Genomic DNA, 25,826 nt, shown 5'->3' with positions numbered 1-25,826 from the left:
CTGTGATTTGATCAAATCAGGGTCCATCTGTGTGTGTGTGTCTGTGTGTGTGTGTGACTGTGTGAGAGAGAGAGAACCTGGCTTATGAATCCTACATAGGCATACGCCATCTTTAATAATGTACCATAATAAAGGAGGAAACTGTAACTGTGATACCGTAAATGCTTCACCAATGCCCGGGGTGCGTGTCTCGGTGCTTCTATCAAAGGGTACGACAATTGCGCTTGACAAAAGGAAGAACAAACACAAGTCCCTTCTAATTACACTTGTGTCATCTTCAGTGGCTCCACATCTGCACCACCACTGTCTCTTCATCAACAATCTACCCTCTGAAGCTTGTCACTCTATTTCCCTGTAATTTATCGTCCCGCAACGTTAAGCGACCGGAAACCTCCCAGCCTGGAGTCACTCCTCACACCACTTGAAACAAAACCATCTCAGTTGCCATCACTGAAATGAACTCTTGCTTCCCACCGGAGGGGCGGTGGTGGGGGGAGAAGGGAGGTTGGCAGTAGCACAGAGGCATAATACACACACGCAATGACACGGCCACACATACGTCTACTGTTGTTGAAGGATCTGAATGGCGGCAACCACAACTCTACTAAGAATAAGTCGCTTGTCTCCGTTGCGCTATCTGATATGGCGGCTCACATTCAGCTTACTATACATAACATACAGTTCTAAGCTATTTACACCAACTCATGCTAAGACATAGCAGGCTTCATTCTGCATTACCACTCCGTGCCAGGGGAGCAGTGGCGTCACAGCCAGCGGGATGCAGTGGGAGACAGTTCACGCAATCTAGGTGGCAAAGCATGCACATGTGAGAAGGAGGAGAGGAAGGAGGAGGATGCAGGGAAGACAGGCACCAAATACTGCAGTGCGAGAAGTGTGTGACAGTCCCTGGAGAGAGGAGGTGAGCTGCAGCTGGATCTTTTGGAATTTATAATTATTAAAAATAAAAATCACCTGAGCAGAAGCGTGTTAACAGAAGCGGCTCTGGTCGCACCGTGCTTAAAGGCAAAGACCCTCTTTAACTTTCCCAACACTCTGAACAAGAAGACACGCATGGCTGCCTCAGTATCAAATATTTATTAACCTGGTGGGCTGAAGATGCCCTCGTGCTTGCCTTCAGGTTCTCAGATTGTGCTCCTCAATGCACGCTTGCTTCAAGTTTAATTGGATTTGTGTGAGCGTGTGCTTCATTTAACCTGACAGGGAGAGCTCATTCACCAATCAGTGTCATAATGTTGTTTGCATGTGTGAGACAGAGGCTCTGCGTTGCTGGATGGGCAACAACGGCAGCATACATGCAAGGAGACCACGATAAACGCACACACAAATGAATCAGTCAGCTGCTAAATCACATTGCTGTTTGGCAGTTTCCTGCATGCTGTTTCACCACGACGTAATTACAAATATGTGAATGTAACAATTTAAAACTCACAGGAAGGACATACAGTTGTATTCCTCGTGTACGCTATGCTACGCAGCAGCTCCTGCACCCACAGGAATCCCTTAGAATAGACTTTTTAGTTAGATGCACACAGACTGAACACTTCACAATAAATTGCTTAACTCCTCCTGAAATATATTAGCTAAGGGTCAGCAAGACGACAACTATTTACAAGCTGATACTGTTTCTTTCACATTCTGCTCACGGCTCTTTTTGAGCAGCTCTGCTGCGTCTATATGAAAATACTCTCCAGCTCTGCCTGCAAACTGCCGTTTGGTCTGATACGATCAAAAGGACTCCCTTAAGGTCCCTTGTGTTTCCATGCAAATGCGAGACTCCTGTCATTCCATTTGCTTATCGCCATATCCAGTTTTCTCATGCATGTTTTTCTCATCCAAAAGCAACTGACTGGGTATTGGCGTGAACTTGGCCACTTGGCAGGGCCGCAGACGGATTTGTCCTACTCTCCAGCTCCTGCCTGTTGCTTATCACCCAACTCATCACTGGGCTCACCAAGTCAAAGTCAGACTCAGGCATACCAGTGTAACACAACAGGCTTCACTGTATATCACAATTCACAAATGCAAAGCAGCACTGCTAACACTGACATGGCCCAAGGACACTGTAGCTAAGAACCACAATTTTTAAAAGTGGCAAAAACTGAATCACAAAGACAGAATAACCATGTTTCCTTTCAATAAAAATGAATAAATCAGTAAAAGAACAGATTGACATTTTGTCTAAGGCTTATTAGTTTTCATGCTGACACTAAGTCATATATGCTGCTAAATACATAACTACAAAAACACTAAGTCATATATATATATATATATATATATATAATTTTTTATTTTTTTATTTTTAGTTAGTTTGAGGAACAGCTTCAAAAGAAGACAGTTTAATGTGACTGCTTCCTGTTTAACATGCAAAGTAAAAGTAGCTGTTTGTGTAGAGTATCTGAAAACAGCATACTAAACATTTAAAGCAGTCTGATATTCACTCACTCGGCTTTAAAACTAAAATGTGATTTTAGGGATTCGTCCAGCTCTGTGTGGGTTGGGATGTTTTTGCTAAGTTTTATTTTAATGTTACAGCTGGATACAAGTGAAGGAGGTGTCTCGCATTCAGCATGGGGAAGAAGATCGAGTATCTTAAGATTTCAGATACATATAATTTGATTTCTTTTTCAAGAAGTGGGCATACATGGTTAATGTGAGAATATACATGATTTCAATGTGCTTTAACGTTTAATGTGATTTGCAACAGCTGGAAATCCTAATGATTGCGAGCAGACCACACATACCCTGCTGAGAAAGGACACTAACGGCCTCACACAGCCTCCCCATGAGCCTCAGTGACGGGGAAAGAAATGCTGCCCTCTATCAGCAGTGCTCATTTCTCCCTATAAGTATGCATGTGGGACATGCTCATCTTTGACTCGGAAGTCCTCTCTGTGGCTTCCTCTTCCATCAGAAACAGTGCGAAACAGGGAAAGCACAATAGCCGGACTGTGCTCTAGGTTGTGTCGGAGGCTCAGCTGTGCGATGACCCTACTGTAGATGACTTGTTCTGATGGCGGTGGCAGTGGTAGTGATTCTGCTGCATACATATGGAAAAGGGTGGAAATGACGGCCGCGAGAGGGTTCATAAATAAGAAAGGTCACAAAAGGGCTGCGGCTGTGACATAGATGGACAGCCCATTCAGCAGTTTTCCCTGCTGCACTTGTGGAAAGAAAATGAGCACTTGAAGGTTTGAAGTGCCAGCTTTGCACAGGCATTTTTATTGAGGCACCTTACTCGGCTGTGAATTCACTGTCATATAAAATCAGCACTCTGACCACTGCGCCGCCCATATCCCAAGCCACGGATACACGCCTGGACTGCACTCTCCACTCTCCTGGGAATGGATGGAAATTACAAGATGCCCAAACTGACAGCAGTTTGTGACAAACAAAATCTGTAATCTTGCAATTTTGATATCAAGAGTTATTAAAGTGATCGGCTGCAGGGTGAATCTCAGTGGGTTCTATAAAATAAATAAATAAAAAGCAGGAAACGTTTTGTTTTGCAGCTTGCGAGGTCCTTCTATTCACCGGAGCGCTTTGGGTCTAATTTCTGAAAGTTCGAGCTCTGCTTCTTTAACTAAAGCAAAACACTCAAAACTGGTTTCCGTGGCAACGCGGAACAGTTGGACCTGAATAAAGCGCGACCTGTAAACACACATGGACACACACGCGCATTCAACAGCACAATGACACAGTTTTGCTCCCACATCAAGATGCTGTAAATGTCAGAGGACTGTATCTTGTAGCATTTCTCTTCGCGGATAAATATCAAACGATGTTACTGCCGCTACATGGGGAATAAAATTTTTTTTAAAAAGCTGTCTGGAAATCTGGAAGTTCCTGGAAATGAAACTGGGTTTAGAAACTTTTGAGTGGGGCGACCAGCCTAAAGCGCACTTTGTGTTCAGACTCAAAGGAGTTGGATTTCTGCAAGAAAAACTGCCTAATATTGGCAATAATATTGTTTTTCAGGGTAATAAATGCCTTCTGAATAAACACATATAGCTGCTATTTAGCTCCTAAAAGCAAGGCTTCGGGAGAACTTTCCCTCTCGCCTCACCAAATGCCACCAAAGTCTCACAAATGGTAGCACCACCACCAGATTTTGGTGCTATTGCATCTGTTTTGTGCTCTAACGTGAATAATAATGTATATTTAAGATCAAATAAGGGCGGCAGGCAGCCGTTTACTGAAAAACTCCAAACTCAGGCATGAAAACATACCAAATGGGCAAAACCTTTTCTTTTTTTTCTTTTTTAAAACAACAGTTTTAATTTAAAGATATTAAAAGTCATCTTCACATGATACGATCATGCAAGTTATGTTGTTTTGTTTGTTTTTATTGAGTTTTTTGGTCTTATTTGCCAGGCGACCCTGTTGGTAAATGCTTGTGAGAAGAGGCGCTGCTTTTCAAGGACTCCACGAATCCCTGCATAGCTTGTGTCATATGGTGCCATTGTGCATTTAGATAGATCGTTTCGAACAATGCATTAATCATACTCGCACCGCCACATTCTGCACAATTTACTCAATGCATCTCGTTATTGTACCTCGGCCAGTGAAATCCGCGTGTCTTTTAAGGTTCTTTCTATTTAAGCTGTCTTCCTTGCCTTCAGTGTCTCCACATTGTTTTGCAGCTACAGGGCATTTATATCGGAACAACGGCACGTGCAATCTCTTGCCATGTTACCCAATGTTAACAGTAGCCTTACAAAACAAGCTGATAAAGAAATTTTCCCCATAGTTGCCTGCTAGGCTGTGGCTATGTCTTTAAATACCATTTCCATTCAATGTTCAACTATAATTGTGTATTTTTATTTTCCAAAACATATGTACAGCCTGCATTAAAGAAAATGAAAAAAACAAACACAAAAACGCCTAATATAATGATCATAAAACCTGACCAAACATTGACAGTCTGGAGCCCTGAATAACACAGGAGAAAAAGAGAAAAGAAACAAGTCAACAAGTCACCCAGAATCTTGTTTTGTGGTTGTTTTTGTCTCCGCAATCAGTCACCATCTCCTTGTGGAAAATGTTCATGTTTTTGCCATCAATTTGAGTCTACCTGGTAATTTTTTGCCTGTCTGCTCTCTCCTCTTTCTTTTTTTCTACCCATTTGGTTGTTTTTCCTCTCTTTGGAGCATTCAACATTTTATTCATTTATTTTAAAATTGCTGTAAGTAACGTTAATTACAGGCATCCTGGTACCAGGGCTCTGGATTAGACCAGGTAGGTACAATAATCATCTCTGATACTGACAGGTCAACTACCAGTCAACCAACGGGCAATCATGTATAAGAGAAATTAATTCCACTGCTACATCTCTACTTTAAAACCAAGGTAAGAGAATGAGAAAAGGGTGAAAGCCTGACAGGATTATGAAGCTCATTTGACCAGGGTGAATCTTTAGGCAGACCGTATTTCCAGCTCACAGTTTTAAGCCAGTGACACAGTGCCTCCTCTGCATGTAAGCATTTTTGGCTCTGGGCTCGCTCCATGTCAGACTCTGATTGGCTCCTTGGAAGTTTTCACCTGTTCAAAACCCATCAGAGCTCTAAAGTAGTATCAGGGTAGCAGTTTTATATGGTGATGATATGGGACAAGGACGGGATCTGCCTGTGTGAGAAATGCCACCTGCTGTACGCCTCAGCTGCCCTCCCCTCCACGGACACCACGCCCTTGTGTGCTGGCACACTGAATGGCAGAAACACTAAACTTTACATCCGGCATGTTGCTTTTAGCTGGGATTCCCCACAGCTTCTCTGTCTCTCCTGTGTCATGTTCAACCATTATATTCACATGGCGCGTGCACACACACACACACACACACACACACGAGGGAAACCAGCCTGAGCAACAGAGGGATGATGTAGAAAAGGAAAGAGAGACCTAGCAGCTGTTACAACTTTCAAATGACTTCCTTAAAAAAAGAACTTGGGTACAAACTGTGGCACTCATAATCATGACTTATAAAGTCATTAAGCATTCATGTTCAGCACGTTTTAGATTCCAGTATTTCATCAAACCCTGTTTAGCATAACGGCGTCCCCAAACAACCACTCCAAACAGCCTGACATGGCAGCGCTCACACTTATCTCCAAGCAACCGGTAAACTAGGTGACGTATCTGGCATACCTGATGGACAGGTGTGCCACCGAGCACCTAGTTGATTAGAAATGCAACTTTTTAGTCTTGATAAGTTCAGAACTTCAACTTTTTCTATCATCTTCTACAGAAAGCCAATGACAGCATATCTTCAGGGACAAACTTACAGATTGAAATAAAATGTCTTCAGGTGTCTCAGTTCAAGGCAACTTTAAGCCTCTCGTCTTTAATCATGAGGGTTTCATTTCCCTTTCACAACAGACTTCTTTTTCATTACACTTTTTATTCCATCGTGATAAAAATTGCAGCAGCAATGCACGATTGTGAGGTCACAAACAAAAACACAGAGCTGTCCCCTTCATCTCCCATTTGGATGATGATGATGATACATAGCACCTCTCTAGTTCTTTCTCCCGCTGTCACACTCTCCTTCAGGTGAAACCATCTCCAAATAGTGACCAGTCCTGTTTTACTTCCCTTATTTCTAGCATATTTGGACGGCTTAGTCAGAGACTAAGTCATCAAGTCAGAGCAATCCTGCTCATTCCAGCCACGCCTTCCACACCTCCTCACTATGGCTCTGGAGAGTCATCTAGCCGATTATTTAAATCCTGGTTGTAATGGGTGTAATGCTACAGGAACTATTAGTCATGCAACAGGTTGCAGTGAAATGTGAGTGGCAGCTCATTGAGAAGTGAGTTTCTACAGACACTGCTGTGATACACACGCAAGCTTCTGTTATAATAAAAAAAAAAAAAGTAGATCTTTTTTAAAAAGGTGTTTCAAACTCTCGGGGAGCTTAAACAGTGATCCCACAGCTACAATAGACACACAATGAACTCACAATTCTCTCACATCTAATCTCGCTGCTCCCTTAAGCTATGTACTCTGTTGCACTAGCAAGCCTGTTATCACTTCAGGAGAGAAAATATACTCTTTCACTTTCATGAAAAAGTTAATAATTGCTATACAAATTTAGCAGAGTTGTAGAGGCGCTGAAATTTGAAATGCAGTAGCCTGAACACAGAAAAAATAAAAGCCCAAGGCTAATTTCTAAGAAGAAAATTGTCATTTTTTCTCCTGTAATTGCTAATGAAGAGCAATTTCATAAGCCATAACTTTTATAACACAAGATCTCAATAGGGGATACATTTGTATGGAAGATTAAACATGTGTGGCATCTCCTCCTAAATAAAACAGATCACTCTGAGGGATCACTCCTTATGGACAGGTGAGAGGAGACAGGAGGAGGAGGAGGGTACAGCGGATGTGGCTTTGGAGGAGAGCAATACAGTACCTCCTGATATCACTCCAGACAAAACCAGAGCCTGAATTGGAGAGCTTCCCCTTCGCCCAGGATCAACTGGGGAGTATTAATGGATTCTGAGTGGATCAACTGATGGCTATCGTATTTCGGTGTTTTGACTCAGTGTGCACAGACAACCCAACACACACATCTGCACGGGCACCACTGTGGTGCAATGCAGATGTTTACACCACGCCGTAGTATCCCATTATTAAAAAAAAAAAAAGAATGCACGTCTTGTAATCGGCCTGGCTTTATTAAACAACTGTTAGCTAGCTTAATACGTAGATGAAGAGCACAAAACAGCTCATTAGAAAGACAGTGGAGTGTAGCACAAGAGTTAGCACTCGGTCACAAATGTATCACATTTTCATTTAGGCATGTCGAAGGTGCTGGGAGATAATTGGAAGAAGGAAAAGTCTGTTTTTGTCACTGAACAAGCAAGTAAACAAACCTGCATGATATTACAGGAGGACAGCTTTAATTGTGTTTACTCCGCAAGCACCACCTTCATGTGCTTACTATCACTGACTGACTATTGATCAGGCTCACAGCAAGCGCTCACATTGGTCATTTTGCGTGCAACTCCAGCTCAGGTTTGATAGACAAGCAACACTGCAAACGGTTTATGAAACTCCAATGTCAATTAGCACCAAGTCCCACTCTCGTGTGCCTCGTGTGCAGCACGAGCAACGACTGCAAGAAACTTAATATGGAGGACAAACCTTTTTTTTAAATGATTTCTTGTGTAAAAACAGGCCACCATTAAAAAACAAAACAAAACACATGAGCAAAAATGCAACAAAGATATTTTGCTTAACTATAATATCAAAATAATTTCCTTTGCAATTGCACTCTAATTAGGAACATATAAATTAGGCAACTATAATAAAAGAAATATGGCTAATAATAATTATTCTTAAGCATACTGAATTTCTGTTTCATGAGTTCCACTGATTATTGCTGCAATAAACAATTATTTTTAAAACCTACAATTATATATCAAGCTCATGTCAAGGCAATTAAATATATATGTAAAACACAGAAATTATTTAAAGTATGAGTCCATTAACATAAATATATACATTTGGAGTAACAATTGTCTTAACACTGAAATCTATATTAAGTAATCCATATTTTTAAAACACTAATAAAGTGCTACAAACAAACAGTTTCAGCAGATACAAGCCTCATAATTGTAAAAACTCTCTTTAAAATATGACTATAAATTTGTAACTAATTATTCAACATTTCCCTGACAAGAAGCTTCCAAACTTCCCCAAATAAAATCAAAAGCTACTTTTATTCTTATAAATTAGCTCATAGCTCCAAAGCTATTTGAAATGTGAACACATAAACTGCACAGAGGTGAAATAATATTTAAATGGCAAACAGGACATCAAAACCACATGAACTCACACCTTTGTTTTTGATCAGGTGATTTAAAAACACGTTTAAAAAGGCCCAGGCTTTCACTCATTAGCAAACAAAAAGCTAAAAAGTCACCATAATCAATCTGAATTTTACCCTTTAAAATGGGTACAATTTAACTGTGAATCCATATATGGCTGTCAGCACAGGGACCTTGTTACACAACAAAACATAACTAAAAATATATAAACAAGCAGCAGCTGAAACTACAGCAGCCTCACAAAACCCAAGAAGTGTCAGCAGGCCTGAAGATGAGACATAAAGCTCACACAGCTTCCTAAATAACAAGACAAAAACTGATGAGCCCTGTGTAACTATATGCATCGAGCTCAGCTGCAATTAAATCCACGAGAATTCCTGCAGTTGTTAACATAATTATTTAAATGCAAGATTTAGAAAATACCATAAATAAAGCAAACAGCGTAGAATCGTCCTATATTATTACATCTAAATTGCATTTTCAATGATGTCTCGTAGAGCTTGAATACATGTAAAAGAAATTATACACGAAAAAGATGAGACATTTGCATTAACTGGAGGCCTGTAAATTATGATAATTAAATCTTATAGTGAACACAAAAAATACGCATTTTAATCTTTTTAAAATTTAAATCTGGGCGAACGTTTCTGTCGCAAAATCTCCAAACAAATCGTGGCGAACTTCTGCGGAGAGGGTTTCAAATTTAAATTCACTACTTTTTAAGGCATTCTGTATTTAAACCAAGCGAACAACAGCAAACTATTAAGTTGCACCTCCACGTGTCACGTTGAGGCAGGCTCTGCGTTACAAAATGAACACCTATACGTATTCAAACAGCACTAGTATTGATCTCGCTCATATGGCGAGGATTCCGCTTTAAGGCCTTTTTCAGCACATGCAAGCACATCCAGCAGCTGTACACACTGCCGATTGGACACATCGGGCACATGTATGGACATTTGCTCCATCTGATTCAGCCTATAGCCGTGCAGTGTGCAGGGCCATCATGGCAGCCATTATGAGGCTCTCCAACATTGCCATGGCCTACGTGCACATTAACTGTGGGGAGTGGCGCAGGCTTTTACACCATGTTGCGCCTTGCAGCTTACAAAACGTCTTTAGATCGAGCCATAAAGCAAGGAAAACGACACAGCAGCTCGATCATTGTATATGTAAAGCATGCAGATTTTTTTCTACAATGTTGTTAAGCAAAAAAAAAGAAAGGAAAAAACACGAAGGGGCTGCTTAGGCAGGAAAGTAGAAAGCCTGCACTAGAGGGGGAGGACTATGCTGGAAGCACATAAAGTATGGGTCACGTGTTCCTCCACAAGGGGCTTGAATATTTACCTTTTTGTCACGCAATGTAGTTTTTCCCTATAGCCAATGGCATTGTTGTGAAAATGGGTGGATCTATAGATGTCGAGGGAGTGTTTAGGCTGCGCAAACTGCCACATACGAGTGACTTTTTCAGGCGTTACGCGTAGGGGTAAAAAAAATTTAGTTTCTTTCTTTAATATACCCAGGCATTTAAAAGAAATTAAAAAGCTCGTGGATTTCTTACGTTTGTGGGCAAGCTGACACAAACACAAGTACACAGCAGTGGTGTCGTGGTTGTAAAGCTGAGGGGCTGACCTATAGATTTACGCACTAAAACAGTCAACCCTAGCTGCTACTTCTTCTCTCTCTTACACACACAGCGTGACTCCCACATACATCCACACGCATGCATATAGGGGAGAAAGAGGCAGCTGATTGGTATGCATCACGTCGTGCATTGCAGTGCAACAGTCAATAAAGAAACCCAACTTTTATCGCCTACATATATGGAAAAATAACCTTGCGTAGGGAGAGGAGGTTAAAACATAAACGCATTTGGACCACGTTAATTTCAGCCTAAACTTGAACCAAGTTTAATTTCAGCCTTTAGGTGAGATTTAATTAGGATATATTAATTATTACACGTCAAGCGTGTGCGCGTGAGTCCATGTTTTAAACTGGGATAGGCCTTGCTGCAAGATCACGCGATATGGCAGCAGCCACCGTGTGTTGTGCGGATGTTGGGACTAAACTGTTTCTTTATCGCCCTTTTCTCTCCCCCAAACACCCACCCACCCCTTCAACTCCCTTTGTCTAATCACCACACAATCGCAATTTAATCGCCAGGAAACAAAGCAGCAACAGCGTGGCAGAAATCACACACGGCAGCCTAGAAAAGAGGGAAAATCTGCTCGCTATATTTCACAGCGGAAGCCTACAGGTCACACAAGTCTGCCATGGGGCACAGTATAGGCGTATGATACAATGCGTGTGTGTTTGTGGAGAACGTGTGTGTCACAGATTGTAGGCCTACCTTAGTTTTTTGGGAACAGAGTAGTCTACCTCTATCACCTTTCCGTGTAATTCAACTTTACCTGTAGGGACGAAAAACAATTGATAGTGTAGCGTTAGCTGTTGTGTTCATAAAAGTAACAATGCAAGCTGGGTAGGCCTACACACCAACACTTTGAATCACTTCACCAAGTAGGTGCGTCCCCATTCAAAATAGCCAACCCCTGAAAAAAGTAGTGTACACGGGCGCGTTGTGTGCGCGGCGGCGAACAAACTGTATACGTTTACATTAATCCCAACTCGGGGTGAGGTCCTGTGGGTGACAATTGGGGGGGTATCGGCGCCAAAATGAAGCATGATAAGCTTATATACTATGGGGAAAATGGGCAGCCATGCTTTCCACTCCCACAACCCTCACAGTGCAATGAGGGATATTTTTTCAGCTTCCAGTAAAGAATGCAACATCAAAAGAGGAGATGATTTGCAAAGGAGAATTGACTTGTACTCTTTCTATTCTAGGTAGGTGTTTTTCCTAATTCCCCGTGCTGACCCGGCTCGGAGGGTGAATTTGAAGCGCTCTTCGGCGAGGCTTTCAAACACGGCTTTTCGTTACTATTGAGTGGCCTGGCGCAGCACGGAATTAGCGTCTCACCTCGTCCCCCCTCAGCTACCTGTTTATTAGCTCTTTCCTCTGGACCCCCGTGACCCACCTCCAAGACACCTCGTAAAAACATAGCCAGACATCAGAGGAACACGAATCTGACAAGTTTTCCGCGCTCGCTTCGCCGTGCTCTCTTGAATAAAATCAAGATAAAAAATAAGTGAAAAATAATTATGCCTACCCGAACCATCAGACCATCCCATACATTCCAGTGGGTGATTGCAAAGTAGCGCCCCGCACTATCGGAATCCCCAAAATATAGGGTATTGTGCGCGTTAATTGCGTTACGACGACTCGTGCTTTCTTTAGGCAAATGGGCACTAAAGCCCCAAGTGTGTCCTGTGATCGATAATTTATCCAATTTTTGCTGGAGCGTGCATGACTGAGCGTTCATCTAAACTCTGATGGCACACACGGATGTGATCGCAAACACTGTCCCGAACAACATACACAGACACACACACTCTCACACACACACATATACATATAGATATAGATATATGTGTAAAAGAAATAACACAAGAGCTGCTTAACAGCCTATTTCACATTTCGGACACTCTGACCTATTGTGCTTTTTAAACCTCGTCTTGCAGTTAAACTCGCTGTGAAATTTCCCTGTCACCAGCAGCATCACTTATCAAATCCACACTTACCAGAAAGAGTCTCTATAGCCTTTATGGCCGAGTTCTGATCGGGGAAGTCCACAAAAGCATAGCCGGATTTCAGTAGGACCTGGTCGGCCACTGGCAGCTTCCTCTCCCCAAAGAGCTGCTTCAAGTCCTCGACAGTGACCGAAGGACTTAAATTCCCAACATATAGTTTGTTCATGATCTGAAAGGAAAAATCTCGAAGGGGTATCAGATCTTAGAGTGAGAGAATGGCGATATTCAGAGAAGTAGAAAAAAATTTAAAAAATAAAATAAAAAATAAAATAGAAAAAAATCTGCTGGGATTTAAAAAAAAAAGACGCAGCAATCACCCCCCAGGATAGTACTAAGCTATAGGCGACCCCCCGGCACCAACTGGCCCTGGCCAAACTCTTTTAACAGGGACTGAGGGAGAAGTGTCGTCGCTACGACGCTACTCTGGAGCCAACAAGCACCGCCTCTAAATAAAATCTCCCTTAAAATCACAAGAAAAAAATTGTTTGGAGGTGCATGTGGGTTCACTGCTGCTCTCCCAGCACAGAAAGTGCAGTAGGGTATGAAAGTGGCATGATGAGCAGTGGGTACATTCAGCAAAGGGATGGGCTTAAAGGAGGCAGAGGGGTTATATTAACAAATCATAATAAGGGCCGTGCCACGGGTCCCTCCAGGCTGGGGGAGTGAAGAAAGGAAAAAAAAGAGCTACTGTGTGGAAAATCAAGTCGTTGTCACTGCACTTGTCGACTCAAAGAGTGTCACTGATCCCCACAGTTTGCCTTTTATTTATTTATGAGCCACATAAAAATATGGATTTATGGCGGCGTGTAAGATGTGGGCCCAATCCTCGACCGTGAACACCTGTTATTACGCATATATTACACTCCAATAAGACCACCTCAGGTAATAATTGTGATCTTGTAAAATCTGAATATAATTATAAAGCTGTAACAAATCAAAAAACAAACACCAACAACAAAAAAAGAGAGAATATGAACGTAACTGTCTTAAGTAATACAGAAAGTGAAAGCTTGGCTTGCCTGTACACGCCGTCCTTGCAGGAATAATGGTGAATTAGCTACTTATTACTACTTATATTCATGACTTATACAGCCTTACCAGAGGCATCTGTTTTGGCACCAATATCTCTTATTGGCTTTTACACTTTTTAATTAAAGGTGGCGACAGTTTCCATTTTTAAGCCTTGAATAGTACCAACAGCCCCAGTGCGCAAATTGTAAAAAAGGAGCAAATATTTATTTTAAGCTGCTGATAAGAAGGAGCGAGGGGATCCCAGGCCTTGTGCTGCATGCGCCCTCCATGCGGTGCCACTCAGGCCACTCATTTAAATATATATATATATATATATATATATATATATATATATATATATATATATATATATATATATATATATATATATATATATTACCCTACGCATGATGTAGCATCCCGTCTCTTTTGTGTGTGCGCACGGATGGGTGTGTTTGGGAGGGAAGCACGGCTAAACGTAAGGCGAATTTCAAACAAAGGCTGAAATGTCAGTGAAAGGTTGTGGCTGCAGGGCTCGTGCATGGATGTGTAGTCCTTCTACCTACACTACCGAAGAAGGGGGAGGAGCCTCGTGCTTACAGCAGCTGAGTGTTTCTACATGTGACTGGCCTGTGCCTTGGAACATTACTGCCACCCCACTGTAGTGGAGATAGTGCCAACAGCAGCAGTACTGACCATCCCTGCCCTGTTTACGTCAGTATGCGAACAGAGGAATGTCCAAACTGTGGCCTATTTACAAAACAAGCTCTTTAGTTACTTTCCTAGGTGACCTGCTAACACAGTTGTCTTGGGTCTTTACGCTTAGAGATAAGAATCACCATTCAAACAAGTCATTAAGTCGCTTTGAACGCATTAATAGCTACTTTATTAATGTTACCACTCCCCATGATCAGTATAGAAGTCATAAAATCACATCCATGCGTCGCATTTGCATTTCCCCGTGAAAAGCAGGGTTTGTTTACATGTGTTCTTTTTATGTGTTATGCCCAATTAGGTCAGTGTGCTGACAAATCACGCCAGCCACCCAAAAATTATTTACACTCTGAGGGGAAAATTGAGCTGAGAGTGGAAGGGATGTGACATTTGGGGAACGTGCTGAGAACTGCTGAACAAAACTCACTACACACATACTGCACATGTAGACTTGTGGTAGAATATGGAAATAAATAGGCTTATGCACTTTCCAAGGTGTGGTCACTGGTTGCTGGTGTCTTTCTGCTGGTCTTCCCCTTTTTTGGTAGTGAAAAAAAAAAGAACATCTTTGTGAATTTTTCTTGCTTCTAACTTGCATTAATTTTTACGGTATCCTTGCCCAACACTGTTTTATTTATCATTTCTAACATCTTTTACTTTAATTCAAGGTTTAAAGTACTAATTTATAAATTATGGAAGTTACAATGCTCCCTTGCAAAGTATTTAATTTTATTAATTTCAGCACTAAAGCCACAAAAGTCCACAATATAAACTGTTGAATAGGGTTTGGGGTAAAATAACCATTCAAATCAGAGCTGAATTTAGTGATATCGATATATATTTAGTGAATCTATTGTTGTATCTTCTGTGTGTCTATTACAGGGTCAATTTCTTGCTTGGTTGTGCAGTAAACCAAAGTGTAAAGCATCCATTTACTCAGTGAAACTCAAACAGCTGGAGGGCATCAAATACATCAGATATGGCTAATTTTAAGATTTAGAATTTTTAAAAATTGTCAATATCTCCACCGTGGGAATCTAATTAATTTTATCAGTTAATCACCCAAATTTTGGACAAAACCAAAAATAATTTGAGGTGCTTGTGCGCAGTGCACCACAAATGAAGTCATTTCACCTCAATGGTCTTGGCGTGAAGCGAGGAATCTCAGAACGGATATTGCAAAGCCTGGACAAATAAAACAAAAATTATCTGCATGGCTTGATCTCACTTGAGATAAGAGGGGGGATTGTGTTTTTTTTAATAATTTGGGTGAACTGACCCTTTGAGTAAAGAAACTGCCTGTTTTTACAAGACATGAGCTCTGCCTCTCCGCCTCCCCCTCTCCTCTCTGGCAAAAAGGGAAAAACTACAATAAGCGAAGAATCCAGCAAGTAATATTTTTCCATGTAATGTACTGTATGTCATGGATACAGATTTGGACCATTTGTGACCAGCAGGGGTAGATGTTGGACTTTGCTTTCCTGCAGCTAGGTGCTACTCCGAGGCTCTTGCTTCACCTTGTGGTGAAGGTTTAAACAGTGTGCTTGGTGTAACTGACTTGATTTCACAGTGGCTGTTTAGCTGCATTTAGTCACGGATCAATTTTCCTCAAAACCACGTTAAAAAAAAAAATCATAAAGCAGTCCAACGACTCACCTTCTTCTGACATTAAATAAACGTTTTCTATGGCTATACAAGGCGAATCTATTGTGGACAAACCTGCTGTACTACAATTTGGTAACCTTTGACCCTCAACAAAGCAGGCTGGAAAATGATATTGATATTCTAGTCTTACTGACAACCTGAAGCACTTTACGCTGCCCACCACATTCATAGTTTTCAGGCTATTCATGCAGCACTTTAATCCTGTATCTACAGCCAGTTTAGAAGCACCAATTAGCCTGATAGTACTCCAGCTTTTTATTGCATTGGGAAACTGCCTCAAACCCTTATTTATTATCAATCATTAACAATTAAAAAAAAAGGATCCATATGTAATTTAATGTTAATAAGGGTCAGCATGATTGCATAAACAAACTCCTCTTTGTGTATTTTTCTCCTAAGCAATCATATTCATTTTAGATCATTCCCCTGGTTGACTTAAAACCTAAAGTTTGCATTGAAGAAGCGGATTTATCTGCAAACAGTCCCCACTTGCTGTCTAAGTTGTACTGAAACTTGGAAATTGTGTAATGGAAACCAGAAACAGAGACTATTCACTTTCAAAGAAGAAGTTGTACATTACTGCTGCAACCAACAGATGTCAAAAGGTCCAACTTTAGGCCATTACACGGCAAGCATGTTGCAAAAAAGTGACACGAAAGCCCAGATTTTTCAGTTCTGAATTGGTCAATCCATCCATCCTCTACCGTTTAACTGGGTTCAGTTTGTGGGTGCAGCAGTCTGAGCAGAGAAGCCCAGACTTCCCTCATCCCAGACACCTCCAGCTCATCCGGTGGGTCAGGGTGCATGCCTGGCTACTTGTGATTGCTGTGGTTATCTGCAGTTTGTATGGTAGAAGCTGAATTATCTGCAAACATTCACCATTTGTTGTCAATCCAGGAGGTATCCTATTCAGATGCCTGAATCACTTTAACTGGCTCCTTTCAACGTGGAGGAGCAGCTCTATTCCGAGTCCCTCTTGAATGACCGAGCCCCGCCACTCTTCAAAGGAAACTCATCTCTCCCACTTGTATCCGCGACTACATTCCCAGAGCTTGTGACCATAGGTGAGGGTAGGTACGTAGGGGGACTGGTTAATCGATAGCTTAGCTTCTATACTCAGCTCTCTCTTCACCACAACACATCTGTTCAGCATCTGCATCACTGTGGACGCCATCCCAATCCATCTGTCAATCTCATGTCCCACTCTTCCCTTACTCTTGAACAAGACCCCAAGACACTTGACCTCCTCCACCTGCACAGGAATTAGCACATCCAAGTCCAAGACCATAGATCTCAGATAGAAAACGGTATAGTGCCAGCTATGGGTGAGGGATGAGTTACTACCCTAGGTGGAGGAGGTCAGAACTTGTAACGTATAAACATCAAACACGTTGCGTTTCTGCAGAACATCTGTCCTCCAAAAACACACTGTTGACACCAAGCAACGATGAGCAGGTCCTGATGTTTCTAACCAGAAAAGGGAGAAACTGAAATTCTGGATTCATTACTTTGATTTCAGAGAGCCAACTGACCCAGAGAAGCATCTAGCTGTGTTTGAGGTTTAAAAAAACCCCAACAAAATAGTATAATTTTACCATTTGTATATTCAGCACAGAGACGAGTTTTAAGCTATGCTTGTTGCCAAACGAGTTGTCTAACTGGTCAGATCTGTTTACTCTGGTCTGAAAAGTTAGGGGGAAAATAAATTAATTAAAAAGTTCCAGCTTGGTTAAAAAAAAAAAAAAAATCCATCCAGCTAAACGTGGTCGGCATGAACAGCTGCAGTAAGGAAAGGACGAGGCCCGAGTGATTGAGCTTTTAACAGGAAGATTAAAATACTTTTGTGTTTTACTATTTCATCAAAGCAGTTTTATTCCTGATGTCATCCTCACCCACTTGACACTATACGAAGCCCTCCAGAAAATGTAACTTAACTCAAATCAATAGAAATGCCTTGCACAAATTCTGTAGAAAGAATATGCATAAATATCATAAAGTCAAGGCTTTAATATATTCATGTCAGCATTACAACTATCTTGCAAATGCAATAGTCTATTGTAAAAGGCATAAAAATACTGCGAGGAAGGACACGAGTCAAGGTGGGAAAAACAGATCTGCTTTTTAATCTGCTCCACTATACAACAAAAATCTGACATGAGTATAACATTTACAACAGGCGTTCAAAACATGAATGCACCGCTTCATAAATTTACTATACTTTTGTATTTTAAGCAAAAAGATGTTTGATGATTACAGTAAGAAAGATGTACTCTGAAGTCAATCATATCTGTCTTTACAAAACGTAACAACCCCCCACAAAAAAAACAAACAAAAAAATTCTGCACGTTTGGGAAGATAAGGGGACAGAAGCCTTCAATATCGACCTGTGAAACAAAACAGGGTAATTAAATGACACAATACAACATGCTGGATTCTTCAATAAAAACTTCTGATACTTTATTGAAATGACTTACGGGGAGAATAAGACCGTGACCTCGATCGAGACCTGTAAGCGCCTCTGTAGTAAGGTGAAGGAGATCGCCTTCTAGAGGAACAAAGACCATTTATCATTTTTGTCAGTGTCAGGGGGATAAAATAAAGAACAGCAAACCCAAATACGACACGATGAGAATAAAGTAACCGCTGATATCCTTTAACAGTCACCTGTATGATCTGTAGTAGTCCCTGTCATCATAGCGGTCGTATCCACCTCGGTCATATCCACGGTCGTATCCACGGTCGTAACCACGGTCGTAGTCACGTGAATAGCGTCGGGGACCGCTTGGGCCGCCTCCTCCGCTACACAAAAGCAGTAATATAAGATTTTTCACGCTACACAAAGCGTACTTTTGCATTATTTTACTGTTACATTCTCACCTCCAATTAAAAAGATTTAAAAGAAGGTTTTTGGTGCAGCATTATATACCTCTTTTTCACAAATTTCACCTAGCAACTGCCAGAACCTACTTGCTTACACTGTTCTCTAGTTACCTGTGGTTATCAGGGGGTCACTGACTAGACTCTAGGGCTGTGTGACTGAGACCGTAGCAACCACTCGCCAAGAGGTTGGAGAAAGCCTTTGAAGAGGTTAGTTGTGTCATTTTTACCATTAAAATCTCTGCGTTCATTTTAGGTTCAACTGGATACAACTTATGACACAGGGACTAATTTTGTAAGAGCCTGTTTCTATTTTCTTTTTTTCCCTTTACTGTTGACTGATTAAATGTTGAATAAAAACACTACTTTTCAGGTTTAGTAACACTAAGAATTTTATTTCAGATGCTTTGATGTGTCCATAAGTTAGAGCTGTCTTATATTACAAGCATTTTCACTGTGTCTTTGTTTAAAAACATATTTAATTATTCCACACAAAGAGATTGCTTACTATGTGGGCCGGCCCATGTAAATTCCAGGTGTTGGGGTGTGAGGTCTTTTTGTGATGGAGAAGTCCACCCTGATTGTACGCCCGTCCAGCTCCATGCCATTGGCTCGCTCCTTCGCCTGAAAGTGAACATAAATTACACTTGCAGTCCTAGAGGATATTTTAAGTATAGGTGTGGCAGGCGGGTTTATTTATTATTGTTCTTGTACCTCTTTGGCATCATCTGTGTTCTCGAAATACACAAAAGCAAAGCCCCTGGAGCGCCTCGATTGCTGGTCATACACAATGGAAACATCCTCCAGGGGGCCGTATTTGGAGAAGACGTCCCTCAGATCCCTCTCTGTGGTGTACAAGCTCAGGCCAAAGACTCCCAGGCAGCAATTCGGATCTGGATTAGCCTGCAAATTTGAAAGGTTTCAAGATTTGGATGTGATCATTTTCTCATTAAAATCATTCATTAAACCAATACATCCTCTGTTTTTAGATATCACACATTGCTAAGCACATACACGGTTGCCAATGTGCCTCCGACGATTGGACATGGGTGAATGGCTGTGGCTTCTGCGCCGACGCTCTCCGCTGTAGGACCTACTGTGAGATCGGTGATGATAGGACCGTGATCGGGAGCGGGATCGGCTGTAGTGTCTCCGTGAGCGGTGGGAATGTGACCTATAGAGAGCGAGAGAAACAAACAACCCATATTCATACGTTCTCTGGCAATTTTCATGTAATTCCACAAATTTACATTTGTCTTTATGAAAATTATAGCATGGACTAAAAAAAAAAAGCAAAAAAAAAAAGCATGAAATATTTAAAATAACTGCCAAAACATCCCAGACTCTAGTGAAAAGTAACCCCACTTACCACTGTCACAATCTCTAACACTAAACCCTCTGTGACGTCAAATTTCCAACAAGGCTTTATTGACATTGTCGCAAACTTTTGAAAAACAACAATTTACTTTGGATTTCTGTGCAACTTAAAGTGTTTCTGTCAAAAATACACCTGGTGCTGTATTGCTGAATGACAGCGCTGCCCCTGCACCTTACAAACAGAGTAAAAAGTCTCTCTCCTGTGAATGGGGAAACAGAATGCACAAGTCAAATGTCTTATTGGAGGTATTTTAAGCTGCTCCCTTATTTTCCAAGGGGCTGCCACAGTGTGGATTGATCTGCATGTTTGCTTTAACACAGCCCTCCTATTTATCCAGGCTTGGGACCACCAATAGGAGTAATAATATTAAAGAGATGAACAGGTGAAATATTTTTTAATAGCCTAAAAGTAATAAAACAGTCAGAAAACAGGTAGAAGTGCACACAGTCTAATGGATGAAACACTGCACACAGAAATACTGTGTATGTATTTAAGATCTATTTAAAACCATTACTCACAGTCTTCTATAACCACATCATATTTAAATGTTGATGAAATGTGTGGCACTTTGCATCATGTAAAACACGCACAATGTCAGATTAATTTGCAGCGTGTGGCTAAACCTAGCGATGCTAGTTAAATGCCAGTTTCCTGTGACGTAGCCAACACACAAACCTTCTGTTTTCTAAGATCAAAGTACTGCAAAACCCGCCGGCTCGTGCCTCTTTCGCTTGGTAACAACTTCCTGTCACAGAGATTGAGAGTGAGAGATAGAGACAGGCTCTCACCTCAACTACGTAACATCTGAGACTGAACCGTTAAGCTGCGTTGTGCCTCAATGAAATATGAACATATAGTTTAACTGAATAGTGTTTGTTGTCAACCATCAAGAGCTGCAACACTTAATTCCCCACTGAAAATTTGCACTGAAAGTGTAAATTTTACTTGCATGGTCCGATCTACTGACATTGTCACTGCGTTTGTAGCACAGTGACCAGGACACTCATTCACACATGACGCAGAAATTGGCAGACAATGCAGATGTAAATGTCTTTTTTTTGTTTGTTTGTTTGGGTTTTTTTTCAACAACTTGGAAGTGAAACTCTTGAACTTTTGCAAGATTTGTCAATGGCCAGAGAAACGGAAGAAGTCAGCTCCACAGAGAAGTCCCCTATCTGGGTTTGAACCCAGGATTCTCTTGCCGTGAAGCCCTGAACAGGGTGGGTATAACATGAAAGTGGCCATATTGAGTCTGTTTATCGATAGTAGAGAATTTTATGCCAGTGTATTACTCACCAAGATTTTGACCTTGACCGAGATTTGGAGCGGGAGCAGTGGGAGCCTCCTTTTGAGTGGGCAGGGGATTGAGCTGGGGACTGGCTCCCCGACTTCCCAGAGCCCCGTGGGCTCACGCTCCTGGATGCAGAGCGAGACTCCTGAACGAACCACACACATTTTTTTATCAGCACCAATGAAGTGATCAACACATACATTTGCCAAAATATTACTGTGTATTTAAAAATTAAGACTATCCTGTGAAAAGTACAGGAATTTAGGGTTGTGAAATAGGAGTGCTGTGTAGTCATGGATAATATGACATCAATATGTTTACATTAATAAGTTGTTAAATAGTGGGGAAAAAAAGAAAATGGTCAGTTGTGAGATAAAATTGCAATGATTTAAACTAATGTGTGTGTATTGAATAAGAAGAACATGCACGCATTTGACAAACAGACCAGAAATTTACTTAGCGCAGTGACCTTATCCAGATTACTTCCTTAACTTCATTTCTGTAACTTCATTACTTGACATTATTCTTCTTTCTTCAATTGTCTTACTTCTTCTTACTTCCCCATCTCTCACACACTGCCCATACTTCTTCCCTCCTCATGTTTTAGCATGCATTCAACAATTCAGCTTCACACATCTGAGCTTCATATTATTGAAAATAAAGTGGACTTCTTCCGTATTTTCTTCGTCCAACCTTAACCTTTATGAAAAAGAAAAGGATGAAGAATATATGACTGCAATTAAAACTGCACGCTCATTCAACGTTTAATGTGGTATTATTATTATTATTAGTAGTAGTAGTAGTAGTAGTAGTACGAGCTAATGACATTAATGGGAATGTTAAAGACTAGGGCTGGGCGATATATCGAGTTTTTTAAAAATATCGATATATTTTCATACGAGATATAAGATGTGACAATATCGTTTATATCGATATAGTCTATGTTACGTTATAATTATACTTGTGGAGCCGCAGGTTTGCCTCTCTTTCGTCCACTTTTGTCTCTACGCAACGTTACTCGGCCTCGCCTCTCCTGCACTGAACACAACTCCGCCTCCCCCATAGCTTCACCTGCAGGCAATGACAAGATGAAAGCGGAAAATCTCCGTTAGCGAGTTACCGTGCGTGGGGCTGGATGGCGTCAACGTGTTAGCGAGCTAACCACGCTAACGACATGCAGCCCAGAGGGGCTGCACGGCCTAAAATCCTTTCCTTTTCTCAAAAATCGACAGTGCGCCTTATGTATGAATTCTGGTTGTGCTTACTGACCGCGAACCGATTTTATGTGGTACACAGCGCTCAGCAATCTGTCAAAAAATGTTTTAATATGACTTTGCTAAGCTACGGAGCTGCACCGCTTGATGGATTGTCGGAGAATTACGGCTACAGAGGAGGAGCCTCGCGGAGTGATACGTACAGTGTGTGTATAAGGACCACAAATGGCACCTGTTCAGAGACGTGGAGCAGCTGTGAAATCTGTCTCTTTGTTATTATGCTCAGCGTCTTTTAGTTTACATTTTGACTGCACAATTGTGAGCTTTTTGTTATGCACAAAAACAACATTATTTTCTTTTATTTATGGACCATGATTATTTAATATATGCTGATAATTTATTTTTGAGTAATATCTACGCTGTATGTAAATAAAAGTGCCCGTGTGACTAAGAACTCTCTTTTTGTTCTTAACTTATGGCTTTAAAAAGAAAAATCGAGATATATATCTTATATCGCCATCCAGCTAAAAAATATCGAGATATGAATTTTGGGTCATATCGCCCAGCCCTATTAAAGACCACATTATACATACGGTCAGTGTTTTTATTAACATTCACGCTCAGTGGTTTTGCTTTCACTTTTGTGTTTTTCTGGCCACTTTTCCTAAGAACTTCCTCAAAAACAATTTGGAATAATTGAGAGGTAAAACCGGGGGTGATCATTTTTTTAAAATTACAACTAAAACTGAAGGGTAAGGATGTGAAGGTAACTTCTTGTGATTCCCTTTGCCTTCCTTTAACAATATATTTTCCCAAATGAACCCTTCTTACATAATTTCTGACAAATGGCCTTTAAGTCACCATAGTGTTCATCAAACCACTGACTGTGAATATTTTATAATCAAGATTAAAACTACCAACACTGTCTCCATTTTTTTAAGTGGATAACTCCAAAATAAAGTGTAAAATTTGCTCCAACGACCTCAAGATGTAGCAGTCACTCATTTGAGCAGCCCTTAAAACCTGTTCTGGAAATGCAAAGACAGAAAACTGTTGCTATCTGTTGCTATCTGTAATATATTGAAAACCTTAAAGATTAAATATTAGCAAAAGAAAAGGAATCCAATAAGAGGCAAAAAAACAAAACTTGTTAGTTAAGCAACAAGCACCCAGCACCTTGCAGGAACTAATACAAACCAGTTCAAAATATGGGTTTACATGCAGAAAATAAATTCTTCATTTCTTTTTTCTTAATCTGCCATTTACCCTCCCACATGGGAACACAGGGCATATCACACGCCCATTAAACAGACAGAAGCATTCAGGAGCTGTGCAAGGTGAGGGGATATTAAACAGTTCACTACAGGAAGGATATTACTGCACACAGGTCAGTCAGCCCAGCAAGTATTAATCAAACTTATCCATAATGCTGGTGCTTGTGGCGTATCAGCTTTAACAGTTTTAAGATGGTGTGGGAGAGCTGCATGAGTTAATAAAAATGATTATTATTTTTTTTTTATAAGGTCAAATCTTGAGGTCGTTAGTTTTGTTTTAAATTGTTGTTGTGCCTAAGAACTAAGGAAACCCACAATGACATTCAAAGATTAATAACCATCAGACGTAACATGATATAATTCAATCCGGGGAACAGGGGGGGAAACAAAACAAAAACAAACAAACGAACAAAAAACAACATCAACAAAACAGCGAAAATATAACAGTTCGTTAGGCAAATGTCTTCCACTGAATCCGCGACGACATGAAATATTTATTTTGGTTTCTACGCACAATAATCAGACAAATCAGACGAAGAAAATTACTGAGTTTTAACAATTTAAAAACGTTATAAAAATGTTTGCCGACATTGCAGTGTTTTCAGTGCAAACCCCGGCTCGTAAACAAAAAAGCACCAGGCCTAGCTTTCATCTATAAGCTAGTCTTAGCCAGGTAGCTAAAGATGAACTAAAAACTCGCATCCGTTGCGCATAAAGTCGCCTTTTATTGTTTAAATTTGTGCAATTTATTTTCTTTCTAAAACCCAGCTTTCGACCAAAGAGTTGTGCCAACAAGGTAAGCTGGGTACTACTAGCCAACAAAATATGAATAAGGTTGTTACCGTTACAATTTCAGTTACCCTGTCAAACCCAATGATTTGAAATGTTTAATGCATTACAAACGGTAATAAAATGTATACGTACCCGGCCTTTGTCGTTATCGCTCATTTTTGAAATTTAATCTATTGTTGACAGATACTCTACAATCTACACTACACAGTCTCCGTGTGTGAGACTCTAGCTCCACCCCCAGGTCTGCATCTAGAAAGATCCAGCAGTCTCGGGGCTGGCTATCGCGTTTTTACGTGCCAAACACGAGATTTGGTTACGTGTAGAATTTCCCCCAAGAGGCCACGTGAGAAACTCGGAGTGTTGTGAAACAAGCTGAACTTAATTCTGCACGATGTTAATTTTTTTTTAGTTTCTTTTAAAACTGGTACGGTAGGAGTAGATGTAACAGTTAGGCAATGAAAATGTAAAATAGGCACAGCAAATATGCCAACATTTTTATCACAATTTAATCCAAAAACAACAGTAAACTTTTAACTTTATAGCAAGTCCTGTTGCTATTTTGCTTGTAGTTTAGTTACTTCATCAGCACTTTTTCAGTTCTTTTATTTTATTTTTTTGCATTTCTTCTGTGAGAGAAATATCGTCTATTTTGTACAATGCCAGCAAATAGAAAAACTCTGTGACAGAAGGTGAATAAAAAAACAAAACAAACACACATACAACTGAAATAGCAAAATAAAAATTTAAACAAAAGCTCACAAAACACAATGGAAGTGATTGAGGGAGACAGTAATGTGACAAAACAACTGGGGAAGTGAAAGAAACCGAAACATGCAAACTCTGCACTAATCCTTATTAAGGAAATACAAGTATACACATTCCCTGGCCACTTTATTCTGTATACCTGGTCAACTGCTCTCTAATGCAAATATGTAATCAATAAATGGCACAACAGCAACTCAAAACATGTAGGCAAGTAGACATGGCAAAGACAACTTCCTCAAATTCAAACTGAGCATTAGAATGGAGAACAAAGATAATTTAAGTGACTTTGAATGCAACGTGGTTGTTGGTGCCAGATGAGCTGATTTTAGTATTTCAGAAACTACT

At 40.6% G+C, this 25,826-nt stretch overlaps 2 protein-coding genes across 10 annotated transcripts in view; both read right to left on the bottom strand.

Annotated features, from left to right (window-relative positions):
- The window catches only part of igf2bp2a (insulin-like growth factor 2 mRNA binding protein 2a), a 65,777-nt gene extending 52,345 nt beyond the window's left edge, over nucleotides 1-13,432 (bottom strand). The window contains exons 1-2 of one of the 5 annotated variants that reach the window (XM_080290880.1): nucleotides 12,492-13,432; nucleotides 11,200-11,260 (exon numbers count right to left, since the gene is read on the bottom strand). In XM_080290880.1, coding sequence (XP_080147006.1) covers nucleotides 11,200-11,260; nucleotides 12,492-12,666 — 236 coding nt within the window. In that variant the 5' untranslated portion in view covers nucleotides 12,667-13,432. Of the gene's footprint in view, nucleotides 1-11,199; nucleotides 11,261-11,345; nucleotides 11,401-12,019 lie in introns of those variants that run through there. The other 4 variants (XM_026144168.2, XM_080290882.1, XM_026144167.2 and 1 more) reach the window with 4 other exon arrangements.
- Nucleotides 13,433-17,990: 4,558 nt separating this feature from the next.
- tra2b (transformer 2 beta homolog) lies at nucleotides 17,991-25,004 on the bottom strand. Of its 5 annotated transcripts, XM_080290876.1 has the most exons (9): nucleotides 24,849-24,945; nucleotides 22,398-22,507; nucleotides 21,442-21,581; nucleotides 19,782-19,941; nucleotides 19,482-19,670; nucleotides 19,276-19,391; nucleotides 18,555-18,689; nucleotides 18,365-18,435; nucleotides 17,991-18,274 (listed from the first exon to the last, which is right to left on the bottom strand). In XM_080290876.1, the coding sequence occupies exons 2-9, from the start codon at nucleotides 22,497-22,499 to the stop codon at nucleotides 18,264-18,266; spliced, it is 924 nt and encodes a 307-aa protein (XP_080147002.1). In that variant the 5' UTR covers nucleotides 22,500-22,507; nucleotides 24,849-24,945; the 3' UTR covers nucleotides 17,991-18,263. The 5 variants fall into 5 exon arrangements, with proteins under 5 accessions (XP_080147002.1, XP_080147003.1, XP_026001130.1 ...); XM_080290877.1 differs by lacking the exon at nucleotides 22,398-22,507 and having other exon boundaries at nucleotides 18,365-18,432; nucleotides 24,849-25,004; XM_026145345.2 differs by lacking the exon at nucleotides 22,398-22,507 and having other exon boundaries at nucleotides 24,849-25,003.
- Between the last annotated feature and the right edge of the window lie 822 nt (nucleotides 25,005-25,826).

The sequence above is a fragment of the Astatotilapia calliptera genome, chromosome 16, assembly GCF_964374335.1.
Source record: "Astatotilapia calliptera chromosome 16, fAstCal68.1, whole genome shotgun sequence".
Classification (NCBI taxonomy): domain Eukaryota; kingdom Metazoa; phylum Chordata; class Actinopteri; order Cichliformes; family Cichlidae; genus Astatotilapia; species Astatotilapia calliptera.
The sequence above is the reverse complement of the archived record's forward strand: the minus strand, read 5'-3'. Positions and strand labels throughout refer to the sequence as shown.